Genomic DNA, 26,566 nt, shown 5'->3' on the forward strand with positions numbered 1-26,566 from the left:
CGCCACTCGGGAGCCCAACCTAGTACAAGGTTGTGGTTGTGTGATGGTTAGTTTAAGGTTGCGGTTTTGCTCTGGTTGGACTGACTCCCTGTTTAAGTGGTTGCGTGATGGTTAGTGTAAGGTTGTGGTTATGTTATAGACTGACCGCCTGCATATCGTTTATCTCTCTTTGGTACTTTATGATGGTGCTGTTGAGTTTCTCCTTCTCCGATCTCAGCTCCAACTGTAGCTTCCTGTTCTCCTTCTCCTTCCTGCGCATGTCCAGGGTGTCATCGTGGCGGTGACCCGCACGCATCGTCTCCCTCCGGTTCATGATTTCAGACAGCTTGTTGACCGCCTGGTGGATACAGCCATACATATACACAATATGTTATGGGGATGGAATGGACAGCACACCACAATATACACTGAGTGTACAAAACATTAGGAACACCTTCCTAATATTTGCACTTAGAACAGCCTCAATTTGTTGGGACACGGACTCCACAAGGTGTCAAAATCGTTCCACAGGGATGCGTCCCACACAATACGTCCCACAGTTGTGTCAAGTTGTCTGGAAGTTCTTTGGGTGGTGGACAGTTCTTGATACACGGGAAAACATTAGAGCGTGATACACCCAGCAGCGTTGCAGTTCCTGACACACTCAAACCGGTACACCTGGCACCTTCTACCATAACCCGTTCAAAGGCACTTAAATCTTTTGTCTTGCCCATCACCCTCTGAATGGCACACACACAATCCATGTCTCAATTGTCTTAAAAATCCTTCTTAAACCTGCCTCCTCCCCTTCATCTACATCAATAAGGGATCATAGCTTTCACCTGGATTCATGGAAAGAGCAGTGTTTTGTACACTCAGTGTATATTCTCAATGAAAAATACTTTATGGGCTGTTTTCCCGGACACACGATTCAGGCAAGTCCTGGAACAAAAGGAGCTTTTGATGGAGATTCTAGGAAACTGACTCTATATATTACATAATATCTAACATTTGAGGTTTGTATCTGTTCTGCTGAACTCAGGAACATGAACCCCCGATACTTTGTACTCCAGGAGCTAACGTGTTATGCTAACCATTACCCATACCAATAACGTGGTCTTGGTTGGGAAAGGGCGACACGACTTTTACAGCGACACTATTTGTAGCTAACCAGTGCTTTCTAGCCAGATAGCTCATATGTGATACACATCCAAACAGTCCCTCACCTGTATCTTAAGTGTTCTCTCCGTCTGCAGATTCTTCTCGAAGGACATCTTCACACTGTTCATATGTCTCTCCTCCTCCCTGGCCTTCTGGAGCTCTGTGAACAAAACCAATACCAAACCTTCTGATAACATCCCTGGAACATTCTGGACAAACTTTCCCATCACCACATCCGGTAATATTCTGGATACTGTGAGGACCTTGAGAGCACATGGACTCCTCCATCACCAAACCAAGAACAAGCATTCCCACAACATTTCTGGAACATTTTGGACACTGTGGACCTGGGCTCAAAGTAGGAAGGGCGAGTGGGGGGGGGGGGGGGATACTCACGTTGCTGCATCTCCTTCAGTTGGTTATTGAGCTCCTCTTTCTCATTGGCCAGGTTGGCCACGTCCACGGTCAGGGTGCGGTTGGACTCCTCCAACTGTAGGGGGCCACAGATGATAGGTGAGCATTACAGACACCAAGTACAGGTCTCAAAAGTATTCAGTGACACCCTCTATTTGACAACATTCTTATTTGACTGACTAAACTCAAGCCTCAGTCTCTCTCCCTCTCTCTTCCTCCCCGCTCTGTCTCTCGCTCCAACCCATCCCCCCCTCACCGAGCCGATGGTGGCCTCTTTGTCCCCTAGCTCCTGCCTGTGTCGGGCCATCATGTCCTTGATCTCCAGCTCCTTCATGATCTTCTCCTTCTCCAGATCGGAGTACTGGTCCTCGGCGATGGAGCGCGCCAGCTGTTCAGAGTCCACCTTGGTTAGGCTCGCCCCCAGCTGTGCTGCCAGGGAATCCCTGTGGGAAGGAAGACCCAGAATACCAGAGAATGTGGGGATTTGGAAAAATACTGACACTACTGTATGGGAAAATGACTGAATCTAGTCCAGTGCTTTATGTCAGAGCAGTCGCTGGAAGGCCAAAAAGGAAATCCCGGAATACCAGGAAAATCCTGCTTTGGTGCAATCTGTGCAGTATATATGGGAAAATTAAGCTAATGAAATCAGTGTCCTGTACTGTATGTCGGGACGGTCACTTGACCTAGGAATACATTAATCTTGCATTGCCAAACGTTGTAATAGGAGAAGGCTGGCCTAGGAGAAGGTTAGGCCTTAGTACACTACAGGTCAAAAGTTTGCTGTCACTTAGAAATGTCCTTGTTTTTGAAAGGAAAGCAATTTTTTGTCCATTAAAATAACATAGAATTGATCAGAAATACAGTGTAGATACTGTAAATGTTGTAAATGACTATTGTAGCTGGAAATGGCTGATTTTTTAAATATATATTTTTAAATTCTTTATTTAATTTTCTTCTCCTCTTTCTGTTCTGGTTAGGGCCAGTTTGTGCTGTTCTGTGAAGAGAGTAGTACACAGCGTTGTACGAGAACTTCAGTTCCTTGGCAATTTCTTGCATGGAATAGCCTTAATTTCTCAGAACAAGAATAGACTGACGAGTTTCAGAAGAAAGTGTCTTTGTTTCTGGCCATTTTGAGCCTGTAACCAAACCCACAAATGCTGATGCTCCAGACACTCAACTAGTCGAAAGAAGTCCAGTTTAATTGCATATTTTATATCAGTACAACAGTTTTCAGCTGTGCTAACATAATTGCAAACACAACATGACCATTGGAACACAGGAGTGATGGTTGCTGATAATGGGCCTATGTAGATATTCCATTTTTTTTTTTTTAAATCTGCTGTTTCCAGCTACAATAGTAATTTACAACAATAACAATGTCTACACTATAGTCTACACTATATTTCTAAACAGTGTCTACACTATATTTCTAAACAATGTCTACACTATATTTCTAACATCAATTTCATGTTATTGTAATGGACAAAAAAAACATGTGCTTTTCTTCAAAAATAAGGACATTTCTAAGTGACCCCAATCTTTTGAACGGTAGCATATATCAATGAGTTCCATTTTCACTTCTATTTTAGGTGCAATCAAGTCATAAACGTGATATTACTGTGTTTTATATACAGTATATTTCCACACAATGAGGTTAGAATAATATTGTGAAATTGTGAAAATGATGATAATGCCCTTTTAGTATAATAGTCTAAGAGCTGTTTAGTGTCAGCCTGTTTTGGTGGGATGGCGTTTTGGCCTGCCTGGTGACATCACCAGGCGGTAAATTAGTTAATAGACGAATAAGAGAGTTCTCTGCCAATAACAGCTAGTTTTCCCCTCCCACCATTTTAATTGAAAACAATGACAGTAAGGTACTTAAAAAAAAAAAAAAATATATATATATATATATATATATATATATATACACACACCTTTATTTAACTAGGCATGTCAGTTTTAAGAACAAATTCTTATTTTCAATGACAGCCTAGGAACAGCGGGTTAACTGCCTTGTTCAGGGGCAGAATGACAGAGTGGGGCTTTGATCTTGCACCCTTTCGGTTACTAGTCCAACGCTCTAACCACTAGGCTACGCTGCTGCCCCTTGATATTGAGATAAAATGAGATCTCCGGGCTGGCTGTAACAGGAGTTTAGAGCTTAAAGTCTGTCTGTGTGACTTTACAGTGTGTGCTAATAATCAAACATCTTGTGTAATTTGGTCAGATTCTCGAAGATCATTGTGTTTGTGATATGGTGATTGATGGCACATCACCTGTAGACTAGGCATCACAAGAGGTTAGGTTACGCTCTGATCACATTACCTGCAGTATTGTCAGGCTATCATTTCGCCATGATAAGGATGAAACACATTATTACATGAGGCTACAGCTAATCACTTGTGGACAGACTACTTAAACACAAGTGGTACCATGTATGTTTACGTAGTCTGTCCATGAGAGATTAACTTTGTGCTAATGCCACTAATCTCCAAGAGCTTGTTAGAAGTGCTTCTTTCCAGAATGGGTCCAGCAACTACAATGGATGTGTAACCAGGCCAGTGCAGTACAGCTGGGCTCAGTGGTGTGAACAAAGATATAATTGAGTTTCAGGTAGGGTTGTGGGTTCCCAGGGTTTCCAGAAATCACAGTTTTGGGTAAACTTACAGGAATTTCGCAACCCTAGTGTCAAGGCACAGTTTATGGTCGGATCCTGATCCAGTACCTTTCCTCCTGGTACTCCTCCAGTCTCTGCAGAATGTCCTTATACAGCTTGTTCCTCTCATCACACTCCTCCTTCAGCTCCCGGATCTGGGTCTTGTACAGGGTCTGGCACAGAGGACATCCACGTCAACACACACCAACTATCATACAGTGGGGCAAAAAAGTATTTAGTCAGCCACCAATTGTGCAAGTTCTCCCACTTAAAAAGATGAGAGAGGCCTGTAATTTTCATCATAGGTACACTTCAACTATGACAGACAAAATGAGAAAAGAAATCCAGAAAATCACATTGTAGGATTTTTTATGAATTTATTTGCATATTATGGTGGAAAATAAGTATTTGGTCACCTACAAACAAGCAAGATTTCTGGCTCTCACAGACCTGTAACTTCTTCTTTAAGAGGCTCCTCTGTCCTCCACTCGTTACCTGTATTAATGGCACCTGTTTGAACTCTGTTTAACCTCTTGTGATGCCTAGTCTAATGTGATTTTCTGGATTTCTTTTCTCATTTTGTCTGTCAGAGTTGAAGTGTACCTATGATGAAAATTACAGGCCTCTCTCATCTTTTTAAGTGGTAGAACTTGCACAATTGGTGGCTGATGAAATACTTTTTTGCCACACTGTATGTCCCAAATGGCACGCTGTTCCCTATGTAGTGCACTACTTTTGACCAGGGTCAATAGGGATAGGATGCCATTTGGGACATAGCAAACACTGTAAAGCAGAATTACTAGACTGAGAAACTACTAAATATAGTCTTTCTTAGGGTTGCAAAAACTCTGGTAACTTTACAAAAATTCCCAGCAGTATTCTAACCAGGATTTCTGGTAAACCTGGGATTTTTGGGAAAATCTTTCCACTCATTGGGAGAGTGACTAGAAGTCAACAGTACCGTGAAATACTGTTCAGCCTCCAGCTGGTCCTTCATCTCCTTCAGCTGTCCGTCAGTCTCCTGTCTCTCCCTGTGATTGGGGAAAAGGACTGTCAATCCTTGCCATGTCAAATCAATCTAAAACAAACAACACACAACTCCCAACATGTAGTGCCTGGGGAAGACAGAAATGATACCTAATGATAAGTAACATCGATTGGCCATCACATCCTCTCTCTCACACACACATACAGTGCCTTTGGAAAGTATTCAGACTCCTGGACTTTTCCCACATTTAGTTACGTTACAGCCTTATTCTAAAATGGATTAAATATATAAAACTCCTCAGCAACCTACACACAATAGCCCATAATGACAAAACAAAAAAATGTTTTTTTGTAATTGTTTGCAAATTTATTTGAAAAAAAAAGGAAATATGACATTTACATAATTATTCAAACACTTTACTCAATACTTTGTTGAAGCACCTTTTGCAGCAATTACAGCCTCAAGTTTTCTTGGGTATGACACTACAAGCTTGGCACACCTGTATTTGGGGAGTTTCTCCTATTCTTCTCTGCAGATCCTCTCAAGCTCTGTCAGGTTGGATGGGGAGTGTTGCTGCATAGCTATTTTCAGTTTTCTCCAGAGATGTTCGATCAAGTTCAAGTCCGGGCTCTGGCTGGGCCACTCAAAGACATTCAGAGACTTGTCCTGAAGCCACTCCTGCTTTGTCTTGCATGTGTGCTTAGGGTTGTTGTCCTGATGGAAGGTGAACCTTCACCCCAGTCTGAGGTCCTGAGCACTCTGGAGCAGGTTTTCATTAAGGATCTCGCCGTACTTTGCTCCGTTCATCTTTGCCTGAATCCTGACTAGTCTCCCAGTCCCTGCCGCTGAAAAACACCCCACGGCATGATGCTGCCACCATCATGCTTCACCGTTGGGAGGCCACCAGGTTTCCTCCAGACGTGATGCTTGGCATTCAGGCCGAAGAGTTCAATCTTGGTTACATCAGACCAGAGAATCTTGTTTCTCATGGTCAGAGTCTTTAGGTGCCTTTTGGCAAACTCCAAGCGGGCTGTCATGTGCCTTTTACTGAGGAGTGGCTTCTGTCTAGCAACTCTACCATAAAGGCCTGATTGGTAGGGTGCTGCAGAAATGGTTGTCCTTCTGGAAGGTTCTCCCATCTCCACAGTGGAACTCTAGAGCTCTGTCAGAGTGACCATCGAGTTCTTTGTCACCTCCCTGTCTTGGTGGTTCCAAACTTCTTTTATTTAAGAATTATGGAGGCCACTGTGTTGTTTTTGGGACGTTCAATGCTGCAGAAATGTTTGGTAACCTTCCCCAGATCTGTGCCTCCTGTCAATCCTGTCTTGGAGCTCTACGGACAATTCCTTCAACTTAATGGCTTGGTTTTTCCTCTGACATGCACTATAAACTGTGGGATCTGATATAGACCGGTGGGTGCCTTTCCAAGTCATGTCCAATCCATTGAATTTACCACAGGTGGACTCCACTCAAGTTGTAGAAACATCTCAAGGATGATCACCTGAGCTCAATGTCAAGTCTCATAGCAAAGGGTCTGAACATTATGTAAATAAGTTATTGTGTGTAGATTGATGAAGAAAAAAACAATTTAATAAACGTTTGACTAAGGCTGTAACCTAACAAAATTTGGAAAAAGTCAAGGGGTCTGAATCCTTTCCAAAGCCAGCTTGACTGTGCATATGTGTTTATAAAGCATGTGTGTGTGCTCGCGTTATCCCCTCTACCTGCGTAGCTCCTGGTTCTGTTTCTCCAGGCTGTGCTTCATGTCTAGCAGGTGGTTGAGTTCCTGCTTCAGCTGCTTCTCCGAGGAGCACAGAGCAGTCACCTGCTGGGTCTGGACATTCAGGTCGTTCTGGCTCAGCATGCGCTTTTTCTCCTCCTGCTCCATACACAGGCTCAGGTTCTTAACCTTGAGTGAGGAGAAATGAGACAGTGTGAGAGTGAATGAGTGTGAGAGAGTGAGAGATGGTGAGGTTAGTTTCGGGTAAAGACAGCACCAAGACCTGTTCTTGCAGCTAATAGAACAGACAGAGAGAAATCTTCCCGAAACACACAAATAAAGACACACACGCACACACTTTACACACTCTCTCACACAAAGAATGAATGTAGAGACAATCAGAGACTTGTCCCCCTCCCCCCACACACACACACATACAACCCTGAACCCCCCCACACACACACCTCCTCAGCGAGTTTGTCCTTGTGCGTGCGCAGCTCGTCCAGCTTGTGCTCAGCCTGCTTGTAGTCACAGTCCAGCATGGAGTGCTCCTTCTCCAGGTGCAGCAGCCTGGACTCCAACTGCAGCTTGTGGCTCCGCTCCTCCTGCAGCGTCCGCTCCATCCCTCACAAACGTAAGAAGGAGACAATGTTATGATAATAATAGACAATTGTATAATATGGACGCCAGATGTTTCCCAATTTTGTTGCAGACCTGAACTAGCTGATTTTATTCACCTATTCAAGGACTTGGTGATTAGTTGACAAGTTGATTCAGAAGTGCTAGGATAGATGGAACAGCTGGGGGTCCCAGAGGAGAGGTTTGAAAAGTCCTGGTTGAGCCAACACGTTTATCCAGATTGTCATTATTGGCAGTGACACATACTCACTAGGTGGGGCACATTTTCCCCCTGCTTCTTGTTGTAACATATATGTTTCTCTTACGCTCCATTTCACTAATCTATCAATTCCCAAACACCTCTACCCTTTCTCCCCCCTCACCTTTCAGGGCCTCAGACTTGGCTTCTTCGATGGACTCGTAGATCTGGTTCTTGTCAGCCAGGCGTGTCTTGGTGACCTTGTGCTCTGCCCGCTCCGCGTCAAAGCTCTGCTGCAGTGACTTGAGCTTGAATGCCAGGTCAATCTCCTGGTTGCTCTTCTCCTAATGGACCCAACCAGAGGTCAAAGGTCAACTGTGTATGTGTGTCTCAGGATAAAGAGGGGACAGCTGCCCAGCACCAAATTGATTGCCACTGTGAGAGATCTAAGAGGACTTGAGATAATAAGAAGATCTACAGTGCCTTCAGAAAGTATTCACATCCCTTGACTTTTCCACATTTTGTTGTGTTACAGCTTGAATTTTTTAAATATTAAATTGTGTCACTGATCTACACCCAATACCCCAGGGATCATCAACTAGATTCAGCCGTGGGTCAATATTTTTCTGGAGCAGATGGTCGGGGGGCCGGAACATAATTACAAATCATTTGTTGACTGCAAATTGACCGCAAGAAGCCCAAACAGATAGAATGCTTGACTAAAACATAATCATTTCAAACCTTGCGCACATTTGTATACAATCACGTGTCTCTCTATTATGCGTGGTAATGCAGGGAACAGATTTCTTTAAATCACTTGGAGCTGATTTCCTGGAGTTTTTACAGTCTTTTATGTCCAGCAATCAAAATCCCCCCCAAAAACACTTACATATTTTTAAAATTTTTGCTCAGAAAACTTGGGGTGCCAAAAAAAACAACCCGCGGACCAAATTCGTCCCACGGGCTACCAGTTGGGGGACCCTGCAATACCCCACAATGTGAAAGTGTAATTATGTTTTAAGAATTTAAAAAACTGAAATGTCTTGAGTCTGTAATTATTCAACCCCTTTGTTATACAAGCCTAAATAAGTTTGGGAGTAAAATTTGGCTTAACAAGTCATATTATAAGATGAATTGACGCTCTATGAAATAATAGTGTTTAACATGATTTTCATCTCTGCACCCCACCCACACATACAATTATCTGTAAGGTCCCTCAGTCAAACAGTGAATTTCAAGCACAGATTCAACTGCAAAGACCAGGGAGGTTTTCCAATACCTTGCAAAGAAGGGCACAAATTGGTAGATGGGTAAAAAAAAAAAGCAGACATTTAATATCCCTTTGAGCATGGTGAAGTTATTAATTACACTTTGGATGGTGTATCAATGCACCCAGTGAGATTAGACTAGATTACTTTATTAGTCATGCACAGGGTCGCAGATGTAATTGCAAGGTACAGTGAAATGCTTAAGCTCCAAACTCCAACAGTGCAGGTCAAAAAGAAAAGTGACAATAATACCAATAATAATAAATACATATTTACAACTGTAACAATCATAAACGAGGGGGGGTGGTAGAATGTCCCCGAGGGAATGTCCATAGGTACAGGCGTCTCTTCCTAACAGTTGCCGGAGGGGAAGGAAACCACTCAGGCCAATGGTGATTTAAAAAAAGTAAGTTTAATTAATGGCTTTGATATGAAAAAAATGAGGATGGATCAACAACATTGCAGTTACTCCACAATACTAACCTAATTGACAGAGTGACAATAAGCAAGCCTGTACAGAATTTAAAAAAAATCAAAAGCATGCATTCTGTTTGTAATAAGGCACTAAAGTAATACTGCAAAATATGTGGCAAAGAAATACACTTTTTATCCTGAATACAAAGGTTTGTTTGGGGAAAATCCAACACAACATCACTGAGTACCACTCTTCATGTTTTCAAGCATGGTGGTGGCTGCATCATGTTATGTGTATGCTTGTCATCGACAAGGACTAGGGAGTTTTTTTTTAGGTTAAAAAGAAACGGAATAGAGCTAAGCACAGGACAAATCCTAGAGGAAAACCTAGATCAGTCCGGTTTCCGACAGACAGGAGACAAATTCACCTTTCAGCAGGACAATAAACTAAAACCCAAGGCCAAATATACACGGGAGTTGCTTACCAATACGACATTGGATGTTCCTGAGATAATTTCCGCCCCAAAAATGAATTAAAAACATTTTAACCCCACTTTGTAACACAACTAAATGTGGAAAAAGTAACTTTCTGAATGCACTGTATCTTGCCCTTTGATAGGAACATATTGAGTGTTATGTAGAGTAAGTCTTCCCAGTGAAGTGCAGGGATGTGTCCATCTTGGCATATTTTGCAACAGAAAACAATAAAAGTTTACTATTGGACAGGTCCAGGTTGGCCTTCGCTGTTTCAGTCAATTGTCTTCCGTTTGGTGCCTAATGTTTCACGACCCAGCCCTCTTACCTTTTCCATGTCAGTGAGCCTATGCTGTAGCTGCCTCTCCTCCATCTGTGAATTGGAGAGAGAACCCTTCACATGCTTCACCTCCGCCTCCAGACCCTGGATATGCCCTGAGAGAGAGGGAAGATAAAGAACAGCAAGAGAGAGAGTGAGGGAAGTAGGGACGAGAGTAAAGGTGGAGAAAGCGAGAGAGAAAATGACATGGAGAAACACAGGTACAGAAATAGGGAGAAAGGGAGTGAGAGAGACAGAGATTGGTATCGTTTTCAGGTCTCTGTGAGGCAGGGTGACATGCTCCCAGGCAGACCTGGGTCCTATTTATGCTTGGTTAAACATGCCTAATGTAATATAACCCATGGAATGGTTCCAAAAGTGCAAAACTCTGCCCCTCATGTCACAATGGAACCAACGGAATGGTTCCAAAGTGCCCACAGTTAAACCCACAGTTCAACCTGTCCAAATCTGAAACGACAACCGTATCACTTGTCTCCAGGGGTGTTTTGACTGTCCTATGTGGGAGGTATTTGAGTTGTTGATGTTGATGTCTTTTCAGACTATGTAAACTTCTGTGTTGAGTCAGTTGTGCCTACTAAAACCTGTAAAATCCTCCCTAACAATAAGCCTTGGGTATCAAAGAAAAATATAAAATCACTACTTAATAGGAAGAAGGCGGTTTAGGCTGAGGGTGATAGACAGGCTTTAAGAGATGTGCAACGTGAGATCAAAAGAAAGATACCAGTGGACAAGGAGGCATGCAAGCAAAGGGTGCAGAGGACCTTCTCCTCAGCAAACTCAAGGGTGGCCTGGCAAGGGATTAAATCCATGGCTAACACCCCCCACAAAGACAGGGGAAAAACCCAGTGCTGACCTTGGGAGACATGAGGATTGTCAAACAGGCTGATGTTGTTAAACAGGCTGACGTTTTGAAGTTGTTCAGGGGATGTAACGCACACAAAAGCCCAGGCCCAGACAAAATAAGTGGACATGTGTTAAAGCACTGTGCTGAACAATTGGTGTTTTTACAGACATGTTCCAATCTTCGCTCGACCAGCAGCACGCACCAGTATTGTGGAAAAACTCACTAAATATACCCATTCCTAAAGCATCAAATCCCTCTGTACTGAATGACTACCGCCCTGCCGCCTTGACATCCTTAGTAATGAAATGCCTTGATAAACTTGTGAAAAGTCATGTTCTCAGCGCCACCCAGAAGCTCCTTGACCCGTTTCAGTTTGCCTATCAGCCAAGCAGAGGAGTGGATGATGCCATTCTTACTCTTCTCAACATGGTCCTAGGTTTTGGCCTTTCTAGGGAGTTGTTCCTAGCCACCGTGCTTCTACACCTGCATTGCCTGCTGTTTGGGGTTTTAGGCTGGGTTTCTGTACAGTACTTTGATATATCAGCTGATGTAAGAAGGGCTATATAAATCAATTTGATTTGAAATAAATTTGATTCTATAGACATCTAGAGTGAGCTAAATCCCATGTCAGGATTTTATTTGTTGACTTTTCTTCTGCCTTCAACACAATCCAGCCTTACATTCTGCCACAGAGACTCATTCGGGACTTCTCCTTAGATGGGGGTATGGTTTTGCGGCTGTTGGACTTCCTGAGCCAGAGGTCACAGTGAGTCAAAATAGGCCCCCACGTGTCAGACATACACACCACCAACACAGGCTCTCACCAGGGATGTGCTTCGTCCCCACTCCTGTATATCGTGTACACTAATAGTTGTATTAGTTCCCATCCTGACAGGCACCTCATTAAGTTCGCTGATGACACTGCCTTGATCACCCTCTTGTATGATGACGAGGAACACCATGGCCTGGTCCTAAATTACTTTGTAGAGTGGTGTGACGAATCACACTTGGTCTTCAATACCAACAAGACTAAAGAGAAGGTGCATATACTTCAGGAAGTATACAACACCCACAGTTGAAGTCGGAAGTTTACAAATAGCCAAATACATTTAAACTCAGTTTTTCACAATTCCTGACATTTAATCCTAATAAAAATTCCCTATCTTTGGTCAGTTAGATCACCACTTTATCTTAAGAATATAACATGTCAGAATAATAGAGAGAATGATTTATTTCAGCTTTTATTTCTTTCATCACATTCCCAGTGGGTCAGACGTTTACATACACTCAATTAGTATTTGGTAACGTTGCCTTTAAATTGTTTAACTTGGGTCAATTGTTTAGGGTAGCCTTCCACAAGCTTCCCACAATAAGTTTGTAAAATTTGGCCCATTCCTCATGACAGAGCTAGTGTAACTGAGTCACACACACTTTTCTATAGGATTGAGGTCGGGGCCCCAACTTTGGAAGTATGTTTGGGTTCAATGTCCATTTGGAAGACCCATTTGCGACCAAGCTTTAACTTCCTGACTGATGTCTTGAAATGTTGCTTCAATATATCCTCATAATTCCCCTTCCTCATTATGCCATCCATTTTGTGAAGTGCATCAGTCCCTCCTGCAGCAAAGCACCTCCACAACATGATGCTGCCACCCCCGTGCTTCATGGTTGGGATGGGGTTCTTCGTCTTGCAAGCATCCCCCTTTTCCTCCAAATATAATGATGGTCATTATTACCAAACAGTTCTATTTTTTTTCTCCATCAGACCAGAGGACACCATGTGCAGTTGCAAACCGTAGTCTGGCATTTTTATGGCGGTTTTGGAGCAGTGTCTTCTTTCTTGCTGAGCGGCCTTTCAGGTTATGTCGATATAGGACTCGTTTTTACTGTGGACATAGATACTTTTGTACCTGTTTCCTCCAGCATCTTCACAAGGTCCTTTGCTGTTGTTCTTAGATAGATTTGCACCTTTCGCACCAAAGTACTTTCATCTCTAGGAGACAGAGCGTGTCTCCTTCCTGAGCGGAATGACGGCTACATGGTCCCATGGTGTTTATACTTGCGTATTATTGTTTGTACAGAGGAACGTGGTACCTTCAGGCATTTGAAAATTGTTCCCAAGGATGAACCAGACTTGTGGAGGTCTACAATTTATTTTCTGAGATCTTAGCTGATTTCTTTTGATTTTCCCATGATGCCAAGCAAAGAGGCACCGAGTTTGAAAGTAGGCCTTGAAATACATCCATAGGTACACCTCGAATTGACTCAAATTATATCAATTCGCCTATCAGACGCTTCTAAAGCCATGACATCATTTTCTGGAATTTTCCAAGCTGTTTAAAGGCACAGTCAACTTAGTGTATGTAAAGTTCTGACCCATTGGAATTTTGATACAGTGAATTATAAATGAAATAATCTATGTGTAAACAATTGTTGGAAAAATGACTTGTGTCATGCACAAAGTAGATGTCCTAACCAACTCGCCAAAACTACAGGTTGTTAACAAGAAATTTGTGGAGTTGTTGAAAAACTAGTTTTAATGACTACAACCTAAGTGTATGTAAACTTCCGACTTCAACTGTACCTCTGCAACATCTATCAGACCCTTGGACAATAAGCTTCAATGGAGTAAATGTACAGACCTGATCTACAGAAAGAGTCAACAGAGACTGTACTTTCTCAAAAAAGCTGGTATCTTTTAATATAGACTGTACTATACTGACTCTGTTTTTACAAACCTTTCATTGAGAGCATTTTAACTTGTTGTATTGTTTGTTGGTTTGGTAATGCCACTGTCAGCCAGAGAAATATGCTGAGAAGGAGCATCACCACAGCAAGCAAGGTACTTGGAGTCAAACAGACAGGCCTGGATGAGATCTTTACGGTCAGGGACCACCGCAAAGCTCACAAAATAATTTTAGACCCAAGTCACCCCCTGTACCCGGACGTGAACTACTCCCCTCTGGGCGCAGGTATAGGGCACCCCTCAGCAGGAAAAACAGAACTAGACATTTGTGCCAGGTGTGATAGCCTACCTAAATAGCTCAGGCTAATGTTCCTATCGACCCAGTAAGGCCAGCAGGCTAGTCTCTTTTTATTGGTATGTAACTGTTATGAAAGTTGTATTGTCAATTTGTTTTCTATTTAAACGTGTACATGACACTGAAACAAAATTACCCATGGGGACAATAGAGTCAGTAAAGAGTTTGCACTTTTACTTTACTTTAAAGTAATGTAAAATTGCAAACTCTACCGATCTGACAACCCTTGCTCCAGCCCCATCCCCAACCTCATCCCCAGTCTCACCCTGCAGGTCCAGTATAATCTCTGTCCCTAGGCTGCGGTCCCGCCTCTCGGCCTCCAGGTCGGCCTGCAGACCCATAAGCTGCTGCTCCAGGCCCATCTTGGCGTTCTCCAGCTGGGTGCAGTTGTCCACCAGCTCCCTGAGATTGAACTCCAGGGCCTGGGCCTGCTTCTGGGCCTCTGACTGGCTCCTCCGCAGCCGCCCCGCCGCCTCCTGCTCCTCGGCCAGCACCGCTGTCGCCTCCTCCAGCTGAGAGATATAGAGGGAGAGAAGGAACCGCCTGAGAAATGCCACTCTACCGCTGCTGTCCGACTGTACAATAACTGTAGTTCTTAAATGTTTTTAAAGTATCATTTATAACAATACATTTGTATCAATAGTTTCCCAATCGAGAAATAAATAAGAAAAAGCTGAAGTGTTTTCTTATGCTATTTTCAATGCAATTTGTATGATGTTAATTTCTTAATTTTTTTTATTCAATAAAGTGAAAGTAGTCAGTCCATTCCTGGTCGGCTATCATATATTCTTGGTATTTTAGAAGCCATCTCTTGTCAGTTGTGTCCTTGAGCAAGGCACCCAAGCTTACATCCCCTCATGGGGTTTGTGTGTGTGTGTGTTCCTCAAGAGGTTGGGTTAAGAAAGCAAAAAACACATTTCTGTGATCTGAAAAATCACAAGATAGTGAAGCATACTTCTTCAAAGGAACACATGCATACAAGCTTGCTCTCCCTCACCTGTCTCTGCAGGTGGATGTTCTTCTCGTTGGAGAGCTGAGAGTTCTGGTTCCTCCTCTTCAGCTCTTCAAGCTGGTCCCGCAGGCCGTTTACTAGACATGGTGATGGAATGGATTAAAATAATCAAAACTTGGTGATGAGTTGGTTATTTGAATCAGCTGTGTAGTGCTAGGGCAAAAAACTAAATGTGCACCGGGGGGGATTCACTTTTTAATGCTAGTTAAGGTTACTATAAGCAGAGTTACATTTCAGTCACATCTTGCGCCATAGGCTCCACTCGTCTGTCCGTCACACATGTAAACAACTAGCTTGCCTGCTCTATCTGCACTGATTGGTGAAGTCATTTCATTAGCTAAATGTAAAAAAAGAGAGGTTGATTTCACAGTTTAAAAACCTGACAGAAAAGAACAATATAAACCGGTACTTTTTTAGGGTTCGAATCGGTTCAGAACTTTATTTTGCTGGTCAGAACAGTTGAACGAAACAAATCAAAAAATATCTTTAATGGCCAGGCACCACAGGCTAAAATGTTTTGCAAAAAAGTTTTGCATCTAATGTTACTAATGAATTTTGAGATGTTTTTGGTATTTTGGTCCTTTAATGAGTACCTTCAAAAAGTAAACAAACATAATATAAATGCATATTAGTTTATCATACCACCGTAATCAACATTTCATGAATTGTAACAACTTTTACCTGGACATACATCTATCATTTAAAAGCTCACTACATTTAATCACACATTATTGTCAAGCCCATTTCATAGAGAATGTTAAAAACTGGACTATGAAGTAACTTACTTTGAAGAGATGGTGAAGAGATGATGGTCAAAATAGGCATTTGGCGATTGATAGGCTAAATTCGATTTCTCGCAAATCAGACTTCCCACATGCCAACACATTTTTCTCCGTTTCAGAATAATCTACAGTCACCACAGTTTGTGTAGTTATCCTTAGATATATTCTCCAGATTTACCCAGAGGGAATTGTTGATATGTTGCCACATTTTTATTCTTGATAACATTTCCTTGGAACAATTTGCCAAAAATGGCTTTAGAATTTTACAGATGGAAAGATGGAAAAAAGTATTTATCCATAATCTCTTCTGAATGAATCTAGTCCTGGAGTGTCTAAACAAAATGAAACCAACATATTTAGGCTGACTTCATCCAGTGTCCAGAAAAATGTATTTGTGTGATATGCAAATATGTGCATATTTAATAAGATATCAGATAATTTGCATACCGTACATAAAAAGTATTATATTTGTGTCTACATTTAACTGGTAAAAATGTATTGTGATATGATAAAAAAAATATAAAAAATATTAGGTTGTGGTGCCTGGCATTAAAGCCAACAGATAAAATGTCTTGATTTGTTATAAGCATGCACAAGCCCTTGTTATGGTATCTGTGAAGGAATGTTAAAATTACACAAATGCAAGTAACAGTCAGGATCACTGTAAAGTGATAATAAAACAAGAGCCAGTGCTTATGACAAGTCTTTCAATGCATTATAAGCTAATTACAAACTCATTATAATCAGTATACTGGGCTTAGCTTACGCTCATTCTCGAGGCTGCGTTTCCTGCCCGCCTCCATCTCCACCTTGCGGAGGTTCTCAGCACTCTGGTGCTGCAGCAGGGCCCTCTCTCTCTCCAGCTGCCTCAGCGATGACTCCACTCTCTGCCTGCTGTTCATCTACAGGGACAGGGAAGGGTTCATGCGTGATGTGCATAGTCAAAACATTACTGACCATTAACTCTATTGAACATCGCTAGTCTCACCTCCTCGTCGATCTCTTTGACCAGCTTCTCTAGACGGCTAGTGGTAGTCCTGGGGAGAGAAGAGCATGTGTGAGTGTGTGTGTGTGTGGAGTGTGTGCTTGTGTGTGTGTTCTGAGGTGAGCCATACTTGCACTTATGCTCGAGGTCATCTTTGGCCTGCATCTCATGGTTGAGCTGCTCCTCCAGACAATGGAGTTTATTTTGTAGCTGATTCGGGAATAAAAGAGTAGAGGAGGAGAGTTAACAAGTACACACTAACATGGAGCTCACCAGATGCACACTCAAGTGTCAATATGTCTGTCAGATATAATTATATTTAGTCTGTATTAGAGTTCTGGTCTGTCTGTCAGATAGTTCTATTGTGTCTGTCTTTCTGAAGAAAAAAAACCAGACCATTTCAGAACAATGAAAAGAAGGTCTTGGCGGTAACGAGGTTGGTAACGGCATGGATTTTGTGAGACGAAGCGCAGCCTATCCTGTGATGCACAATGCCCTAATGCCCATGGAACAAGAGAGGAGATGTGATTTTTGTGCTGGTAACACTAGTATTAATAAACATTAAAAAAACTCATGTTTTTTTCCCCATTTGGTTTAATTTGGTTTCAAAACCAAGCAAATAGCCTCCCTTTTGTCCTGCCCAATGCGTTCACCAAGTAGCCAAGTCTATCAATAAAGGATTTGACCTGTGAGACTGCTTTGAAATAAATCTTAAATCACCAAAGCTTTATTAAAAGATCACGTTTGGGAGCAGCAAAACAGTGAGCCAGACATCCCCTTTCTTTCTTTGCATTGTGAAGGCCTACATTATTTTAGCCAGCTCCTGTTGTGGACGTGTGTAAAAACCCTTCCACGTAGGCTACCCATGTCCATATGCCCATCGTGAAACGAGAGATGAGATGATGCTGGTGACCCTTGTATTTAGAACTTATTTTCCTGTAACAATTGCTTTTCTGTTTCATACGACTAAAAACCAAGCCCTCCATAGTCTCCCCATACTCTAGGACTATAGGTTATAACTAAGGCTGGTTTAAAAACTAAGGCTGGTTTGTGGCCCCCACCCACATGAATGTTGCCCATTACTGCTGTAGACTATTTAACAAACTAGGCTATAACGGACTAACATTCAAATTGGAGTTGATGACAACATAATACATAAAAGACCGCAAATACACAACTTGGAGAAACCACATATTTAGCCATGGAACACGTTCTGATGGGCCTGTGAGGGGTCAAGCCTCCAATTGATTTATTCATCAAAGCCCAGCCCTTTCGCGCCACCACCAACCCTTTCGCGCCCATAATTCCCACAGTGAAAATATTTCTGACACAACCCTGGACCTATAGTGCCACCATACTATTATTTACCATTGCGTTAGGGTTGTGGGTGAGCCCTGAGAGTACCCTGAGAGTTCTAGTTTGTCTGTCTGCCTGAGAGTTCAATTTTGTCTGTCTGTAGGAGTTTAATTTTGTCTGAGTTCCATTTGTTACTTCTGATAGTTGTATTTTGTATGACAGTTCTATGTCTTCTGTCTGAAAGTTCTATTTTGTTTATCTGAGAGTTATATTTATTATTTTAATTTAAAAAAGGTATACTGTTTCAACACAGAAGTCAAAATATTGCACAGAGAAACACATTGCTATTGGATAGAAATGGTATTATACCTATTAATAAAAACGAAGCATTGTACATTGCCCAGTTATTGCACATAATTAAATTAAACCTGCATATTTACTACTTCACTAATATTTACTTCTGTTGCAATAAAAGTCAGTATGGTGTTTTCAGTTCAAATCAATAAGTTCATGACTGATTGGACTTTATAAACAAACAAAAAACTATCTCAGTCAAGAACGCTTGGATGCTGCTACATGTTTTCAAAGCAGAGGGGAGACCATTCCATTTCTTAGCTGCTTTGAATGAGAAGGTTGATTGTGGAAAGGTGGTGGACCGTTTGGGGAGGCTTTACAGTCCCCCCTGGTGGAGGTTATTGTTACCCTGCTATTTTGATCGGAGCCTAGGTTTACAAAGACCCTCAGGGGTGGAAGTGTTAGATTGTGAGTTATCTTGTAAACCAGGCTGATATCTGAGAACCGAATTAAGTTGTAAAAACAAAACAAGTTGAACTTGGTGATTATATTGCAGTGGTAGTAGTGACGTGTTTCTTTGTCCAATATTTTCAGTACTCCTTTGTAGAGTGATTTGAGAGGTTTCACGCAGTGGTGTAAAAAGTAGCCAATTGTCATACTTGAGTAAAAGTAAAGATACCTTAACAGAAAACTCAAGACTCAAGTATGTGAAGTCACCCAGTAAAATATTACTTGAGTAAAAGTAAAAAATTATTTAGTTTGAAATGCATTTAAGTATCAAAAGTACATATAATTGTCAAAATACACAAATGTCTTATATTAAGCAAACCAGATGGCACCATTTTCTTGTTTTTTAGATGTGTGGATAGGCAGGGGCTATCTCCAACACTCAGACATAATTTACAAATGAAACATTTGTGTTTAGGGAGTCCGCCAGATCAGAGGCAGTAGGGAATTATCTTGATAAGTGTGTGCATTGGACCATTTTCCCATCCTCTTAAGGATTCAAGTACTTTTGGGTGTCCGGCAAAATGTATGGAGTAAAAAGTACAATGTTTTTTTTTAGGAATGTAATGAAGTAAAAGTTCAAAAATGTAAATAGTAAAGTATAGATACCCCAAAAAAGTACTTTTACTTAAGTAAAAGTACACCACTGGTTTCAGGGATGTGTCACATGCTTGTAACCAGCTGGTGATGCAGTAGGAGAGATGGGGAGAAAACCAAAGCATACAAGAATATTCTGGAAGCCTCGATGGGAGAAAGCATTTCTGATGAACAGGAAATTGGCTTGGCTATATTGGATTGTGTTGGTAATTTCTTTTATGTGTTTTTTTTAAGTTGAGGGTGGGCTCTAGGATTATACCAATGTATTGAATTCTGAAACAGTTTAGATTTTTTGGACATGTATGAGGATGTCGGGGAAGACCTGCTGCTTTTGATTGACAGATAAATACATGGACACTGTTTTCCCCACATTTAGGGTGAGACAGGAGTCATTGAGCCATTGTGAAACATTCTCCAGAACTGATGCTAACTTGGCAGCCACTTGCTCAGCACTCTTTCCATGGATGTAGATGTCCGTGTTGTCAATGTACATTTGGATCTCCACTCCCTGGCATACAGAAGGAAGATCATTGATATGTAGGCTGAACCACAGTCAATAGCATTTTGGGAGAGGTTGAAACTGGAGAGTTTTGAGAGAAGGACATTACGGTTGACGTTAACAACATGCTGAGTGGTTCACCTTAAACCCAAACTGCAAGAGGGACCGGCCCTGTATTCAGGCGTGCTGTGAGCTGTTCCTACAACTTTTTAAGCAACCTTAGATATGACGGGATTATACTGATAGGCCGGTTGTTGCGCACTTCCTGCTGGTCTCCAGATTTACAGTCGGAAGTCGGAAGTTTACATACACTTCGGTTGGAGTTATTAAAACTCATTTTTCAACCACTCCACAAATGTATTTTTAACAAACTATAGTTTTGGCAAGTCGGTTAAGGCATCTACTATGTGCACAGTATAGACTTTAATGTCCATCTCTCACCCCGACCTGGGCGCGAAACAGTCACCCTCGAAGCATCGTTACCCATCGCTCCACAAAAGCCGCGGCCCTTGCAGAGCAAGGGGAACCACTACTTCAAGGTCTCAGAGCAAGTGACGTCACCGATTGAAACGCCACTAGCGTGCACCACCGCTAACTAGCTAGCAATTTCACATCGGCTACACTCACCCCCCTTTTGACCTCCTCCTCTTTCCGCAGCAAATAGTGATCCGGGTCAACAGCATCAATGTAACAGTATAACTTTAATCCGTCCCCTCGCCCCTACCCGGGCGCGAACCAGGGACCCTCTGCACACAGACAACAGTCACCCACGAAGCATCGTCACCCATCGCTCTACAAAATCCGCGGCCCTTGCTGAGCAAGGGGAACCACTACTTCAAGGTCTCAGAGTAAGTGACGTCACCGATTGAAACGCCACTAGCGCGCACCACCGCTAACAAGCTAGTCATTTCACATCGGCTACACATGCCAAAGGATTTTTTTCAAAAATTGTTTACGGACAGATTATTTCACTTATAATTCACTGTGTCACAATTCCAGTGGGTCAGAAGATTACATACACGAAGTTGACTGTGCCTTTAAACAGCTTGGAAAATTCCAGAAAATTATGTCATGGCTTTAGAAGCTTCTGATAGGCTAATTGACAACATTTGAGTCAATTTGAGGTGTACCTGTGGATGTATTTCAAGGCCTACATTGAAACTCAGTGCCTCTTTGCTTGACATGGAAAAATCAAGAGAAATCAGCCAAGACCTCATAAAAAAATTATAGACCTCCACAAGTCTGGTTCATCCTTGGGAGCAATTTCCAAATGCCTGAAGGTACCACGTTCATCTCTACAAACAATAGTATGCAAGTATAAACAACATGACGCAGCCGTCATACCGCTCAGGAAAGAGACGCATTCTGTCTCCTAGAGATGAACGTACTTTGATGCAAAAAGTCCAAATCAATTCCCGAACAACAGGAAAGGACCTTGTGTAGATGCTGAAAAAAATAGAACTGTTTGAACATAATGACCATCGTTATGTTTGGAGGACAAAAGGGGAGGCTTGCGAGCTGAAGAACACCACCACAACCGTGAAGCACGGGGGTGGCAGCATCATGTTGTGGGGGTGCTTTGATACAGGAGGGACTGGTGCACTTAACAAAATAGATGGCATCATGAGGAATGGAAAATTATGTGGATGCATTGAAGCAACATCTCAAGACATCAGTCAGGAAGTTAAAGCTTGGTCGCAAATGGGTCTTCAAAATGTACAATGACCCCAAGCATACTTCCAAAGTTGTTGCAAAATGGCTTAAGGACAACAAAGTCAAGGTATTGGAGTGGCCATCACAAAGCCCTGACCTCAAGCCTATAGAACATTTGTGGGCAGAACTGAAAAAGCGTGTGCAAGCAAGGAGGCCTACAAATCTGACTCAGTTACACCAGCTCTGTCAGGAGGAATGGGCAAAAATTCACCCAAATTATTGTGGGAAGCTTGTGGAAGGCTACCCAAAACGTTTGACCCAAGTTAACGAATTTAAAGGCAATGCTAAAAATACTAATGGAGTGTATGTAAACTTCTGACCCACTGGGAATCTGATGAAAGAAATAAAAGCTGAAATAAATCATTCTCTCTACTATTATTCTGACATTTCACATTCTTAAAATAAAGTGGTGATCCTAACTGACCTAAGACAGGGAATTTTACTATAATTAAATGTCAGGAATTGTGAAAAAGTGAGTTTAAATGTGTTTGGCTAAGGTGTATGTAAACTTCCCGACTTCCACTGTATGTACGGGGGTTCAAGATGGCTGTCTTCCATACTTTTGGGAATTAACTTTCTTGCATTGATAACTTGACTATCTGGGTATTTAGGGTGGTTAGGCTGTCACTGTACTTTTTTAGAAATACAGTTCCAAGACCAAACACATCTTTTGCTTTAGAGTTTGAGGGAGGAGAGGATTTCCTTGACCTTTACCTCACTGGTGGACAACAACAAAAAAACGGTATGGCTTTCATTGCTGGGGATCATGGACATGTCTCATGGGGTGAACTTTTGGCCCAGCTCTAGGACTGAGTCAATGAAATAGTCATTAAAGGTGGGTGCGATGACTGAGCTGTTGTCCTGAAGCCGTAGACTCAGCATGATCTTTCCCAGTGAGTTTGTTGCTGTTCCCTTTTGCTTCATTGATGATATTGAGAAAGAAATTGGCTTTGGCTTTCCTGAGACTCATTGTCACTTTGTTTCTCAGTCCTTTATAGATTAGTTTGTCAACATGGTCCCGTGTGGCTCAGTCGGTAGAACATGGTGCTTGCAACGCCAGGGTTGTGGATTCGATTCCCACGGGGGACCAGAAGAAAAAAAAAAAAGAATGAAATGTATGCACTTACTACTTTAAGTCGCTCTGGATAAGAGCATCTGCTAAATGACTAAACATAACATCTAGGGCACATTTTAGAGACTGTTATAGAACAGCATCTCTTCTTCATAACTTGCCATAAAGTATCATCTAATCAGGGTAGGCCTTGTATTTTTGTTGGGTTTGTGAGGCACCTGTTTAGTGAACTCAGAAACGGCTCCAGGGATAAGCGACATAAGTGGTCGCGTAGGGCTCCAGGCTGCTTGCCCCACAAGGTGGAAGTTAGTTGTGCATCAGGAATTTTTATTTTGTTGTCAGTCACTGACAGTCACTCATTTAGCCATGTCAGCAAATTATTTTTTGATTGGTAAGTTAGTCTCGCGAGCTATTTAAGCTTGTAGTAATCATTGATGAATACCGACAAGTCATTTAGGGCACGTGCCCAGCGGCCCTGACCTCCAGGGGTCCCCCATTGATTTGTTAGATACTTTCACTCAGATATCATTAACATGGCATAAGTCATAGCAAAATGTGTAGAATTGCAGGTAATTAGCTTTATAACTGAAAAAATGTCTCTCCACCTCATGGCAAAATGAGTAGAATTACAGGGAATTAGCTGTAAAAAATGCTGTTGTTTTTAAAAATCTCTGCCCCATTGCCAAATGAGTAGAATTGCATGAAATTTGTTGGAAAATTGCAACATTGTCTCTCTGCCCCATGGCAAAAAGTGTAGGGAGGGGCAACCAAATCTCGCTTAGGGCCCCCAAAAGCCTAGAGTGAACTTGGTTGTATTTGAGTCATCCGAGAAGTCAGTATGTCTCAGTGTTCTTTTCAATCTGTCTGTCTGAGAATTATGTCTGTCTATCTGAGTGTTGTATTCCATTGGTCTGTCTTGAGAGCTCCTATGTTGCACCGAACATTTCAATATTGAATTTGTACTCAAATGTATAGTCTTGTCCCTTCTGAGCACACATTTTCCCGTTTTGTTTTAAAAACAAACAAACCCACAAATGCATGCATGTATGTACGCAACAATGCAACAACCTACCTCTCCTTTGATGCTGTCCTCTTTTTCCTCCGAGCTATCCTTACAGTCTTTAGAGTCCTCCACAGATATCCCTGTATTCCCACCTCTCAGCAGCCTATTAGAGAAGGAGAAGCAAGAGAGAGGGAGGAGATAGGTCTTTAAACTGGCTTTACCTGAGGTGCCCTGCCAGCCATGCCAACCCTTCCTCGCCCTCTGAGTACCCAAGCCCGTATCCCGCCCCATAACACATCCTGCCCAACCAAGAACCGACCCAGCTCAGACTCCAGCTCTACCATTCACATTCAATGATCATGATGGTGAGCATAAGAACATACTTTTATCATGAGCCTAGTGGCCTTATTAAAAGGGCTATTGGAACAAGGAGGCAGTGTAAAGTGCAGACGCAGCGTGTACGACTGGCTTAAAACAGTGTTACATTTCAACATACAACTCTCCCTATTTCATTTCCTCTCTCTATAGCTGCAGGCACAGACATGACCTTAAGCACATTTTCTGCACAGTACAGAGTCTTACAAAAACACCCTTAAAAACATACAGCAGACTCATTCCAATGTAAATTTAGAAAACCAAAACAGATTCCTAGATAATTGGCACGCTTGCTGAAGCTAAATATAACACTAACATTAATGTACACAGACACTGTATAGACACTAATCTTAAGTCTTAGATTAGATAGAAACCAATTAGTCTTACTGGTCTTCCTTGAAGTAGGTGAAGCCCACGAATGGCAGCTGGTTGCCCACAAAGGCCCTTGGTGTGGGAAAGGTCTCCACGTCGCCTTTGTCATCCTTAATCTCATCAAAGTTACTGGTGTCTATGTCACTGCTCAGCTCTGGTACAACTGGGGCCACAGCTGAAGAAGGGAGAGCGAGAGGGAGGCAGAGAGGAAGTGGGAGAAGCAGAGAGGGGGAGATGGGGGCAGAGAGGGAGAGAGGCAGAGTGAGAGAGATACAGAGTCATAAAGAAGCAGAGTGTGTGTGTGAGCGAGAGAGGACATAAAAGGGGTGGAAATAGTGTGGGTTTGGGTAGACATAGCTGATTCAAATATGTCTAAAATCAACCAACTCAGCTCCGTGCTAAAATTGGTGTCAATCAAGATACACTAACACAGAGCTAACTGTCAGCTCCTCCGATTCTCAATCAGTGTGTGGTTATTTTCACAGTATAGTTTGTGATTTTCTAAGTGTGTATAGAATGTGTGTGTGTGTGTAGCACACCAAATGAAACTGGGCATAGGAGGTAGAAGAGACCGAGCTGGCGTGGTGCGGACGCCAGACCCGCCACTCCTCTCTCCCCCTACAGTACCGGCTTTGTGTCCCAACACACACTGTTGCCTTTCACACATGCAGCCTAAACACACTCCACGAGAGATATAACTAACTCTCCTTCTTTTGCTGCTCCTTTAAAGGCCCCAGAGCCGGACAGAAATAAATTATAAGGGCCAGAAGGCGAAAGCTGAAAAAGTAAGCCTGCTCTGCAGGAAACTAAGCCGCCTTGTTGAATCCTCTTTCTTCAACAGGATCGGTTCTTGCTCCAGGCAAAGATAGCCAAGTTTAACACAGACCCTCAGTAGGGAGAGATGAGATGGATGGATGAAAGACAGGAGAGAAAGATATATGGATACAGAGAGTGAGTGATAAAAGACGGAACGAAAGAAAGAGAAAAAAATAGTTGTGCGGTGAGACTGGAGAAAGAGATGCCGCTCTAGCTCTGCGGAGGCCAATTACGGCGCTGCTTACCCAGCATGCTCTCTGATAGCGGGTAGGCTAATGACAGGCAGCTGTGGCCACAGTGAGAGTGCAGAGAGGAGGGAGCGACCGTACCTCAAATCTGATCTGGGGCCTGGTGCAGCGGTTCTGGGGCATCCCCTCTCATTACCCCAATCCAACCCAGCCCACCCCCAGAGTGGCTACCGACACCCTCTCCACCCTTTCCCTCCCTCCACCTCCCCTCAATCATACAATCATAGGACAGGGTGCATCAGCCGAAGAACATGGCTGACGTTTACATTCTCCCAACCAATTCTGCCATTTTTTTTTTTTTTTTTGCATAACTTTAAAAAAAACTTATTGTGTACATAATGTTGCTGCTACTGTCTCTTATGACCAAAAATAACTTCTGGACATGAGAACAGGGATCACTCACCGCGGACTGGAAGAAACTTTTTCCTTTAACGAGTCTGACGAGAAGGATATCCTGCTTTCACTGGAACAGGCCCAGATCCACGTCTTTTGAGTGAAGAAGACGCAGGAAAAGGGGCCGCAGATCGGGCAGCCTTCTAGAATCCGTAGGCGAGCGATTAAACTCCCACTGCTATCCGTTCTTCTTGCTAATGTACAATCATTGGAAAATTTAAATTGATGACCTATGATTAAGATTATCCTAGCAATGGAACATCAAAAACTGTATATCTTATATTTCTCCGAAACGTGGCTGAACGACGATACGGACAGTATAGAGCTAGCGGGATTTTCCATGCACCGGCAGAACAGAGATGCAACCTCTGGTAAAACGAGGGGTGGGGGTGTGTGTCTATTTGTCAATAACAGCTGGTGCATGATGTCTAATATTAAAGAAGTCTCGAGGTATTGCTCGCCTGAGGTAGAGTACCTTATGAT

At 42.5% G+C, this 26,566-nt stretch overlaps 1 protein-coding gene across 1 annotated transcript in view; it reads right to left on the minus strand.

The window, feature by feature from the left end:
- LOC115139555 (rho-associated protein kinase 2-like) overlaps window positions 1–26,566 on the minus strand; it is an 88,254-nt gene that overhangs the window by 22,921 nt on the left and 38,767 nt on the right. The window contains exons 9-25 of the mRNA XM_029677083.2: window positions 24,642–24,801; window positions 23,949–24,042; window positions 17,029–17,108; window positions 16,902–16,950; window positions 16,680–16,815; window positions 15,117–15,208; window positions 14,385–14,631; window positions 10,223–10,329; window positions 7,923–8,082; window positions 7,386–7,546; window positions 6,926–7,110; window positions 5,175–5,244; window positions 4,283–4,386; window positions 1,811–1,997; window positions 1,537–1,630; window positions 1,206–1,300; window positions 146–337 (exon numbers count right to left, since the gene is read on the minus strand). Coding sequence (XP_029532943.2) covers window positions 146–337; window positions 1,206–1,300; window positions 1,537–1,630; window positions 1,811–1,997; window positions 4,283–4,386; window positions 5,175–5,244; window positions 6,926–7,110; window positions 7,386–7,546; window positions 7,923–8,082; window positions 10,223–10,329; window positions 14,385–14,631; window positions 15,117–15,208; window positions 16,680–16,815; window positions 16,902–16,950; window positions 17,029–17,108; window positions 23,949–24,042; window positions 24,642–24,801 — 2,213 coding nt within the window. The remainder of the gene's footprint in view (window positions 1–145; window positions 338–1,205; window positions 1,301–1,536; window positions 1,631–1,810; window positions 1,998–4,282; window positions 4,387–5,174; window positions 5,245–6,925; window positions 7,111–7,385; window positions 7,547–7,922; window positions 8,083–10,222; window positions 10,330–14,384; window positions 14,632–15,116; window positions 15,209–16,679; window positions 16,816–16,901; window positions 16,951–17,028; window positions 17,109–23,948; window positions 24,043–24,641; window positions 24,802–26,566) is intronic.

The sequence above is a fragment of the Oncorhynchus nerka genome, linkage group LG13 (genome assembly GCF_034236695.1).
Source record: "Oncorhynchus nerka isolate Pitt River linkage group LG13, Oner_Uvic_2.0, whole genome shotgun sequence".
In the NCBI taxonomy this organism is placed as follows: Eukaryota; Metazoa; Chordata; class Actinopteri; order Salmoniformes; family Salmonidae; genus Oncorhynchus; species Oncorhynchus nerka.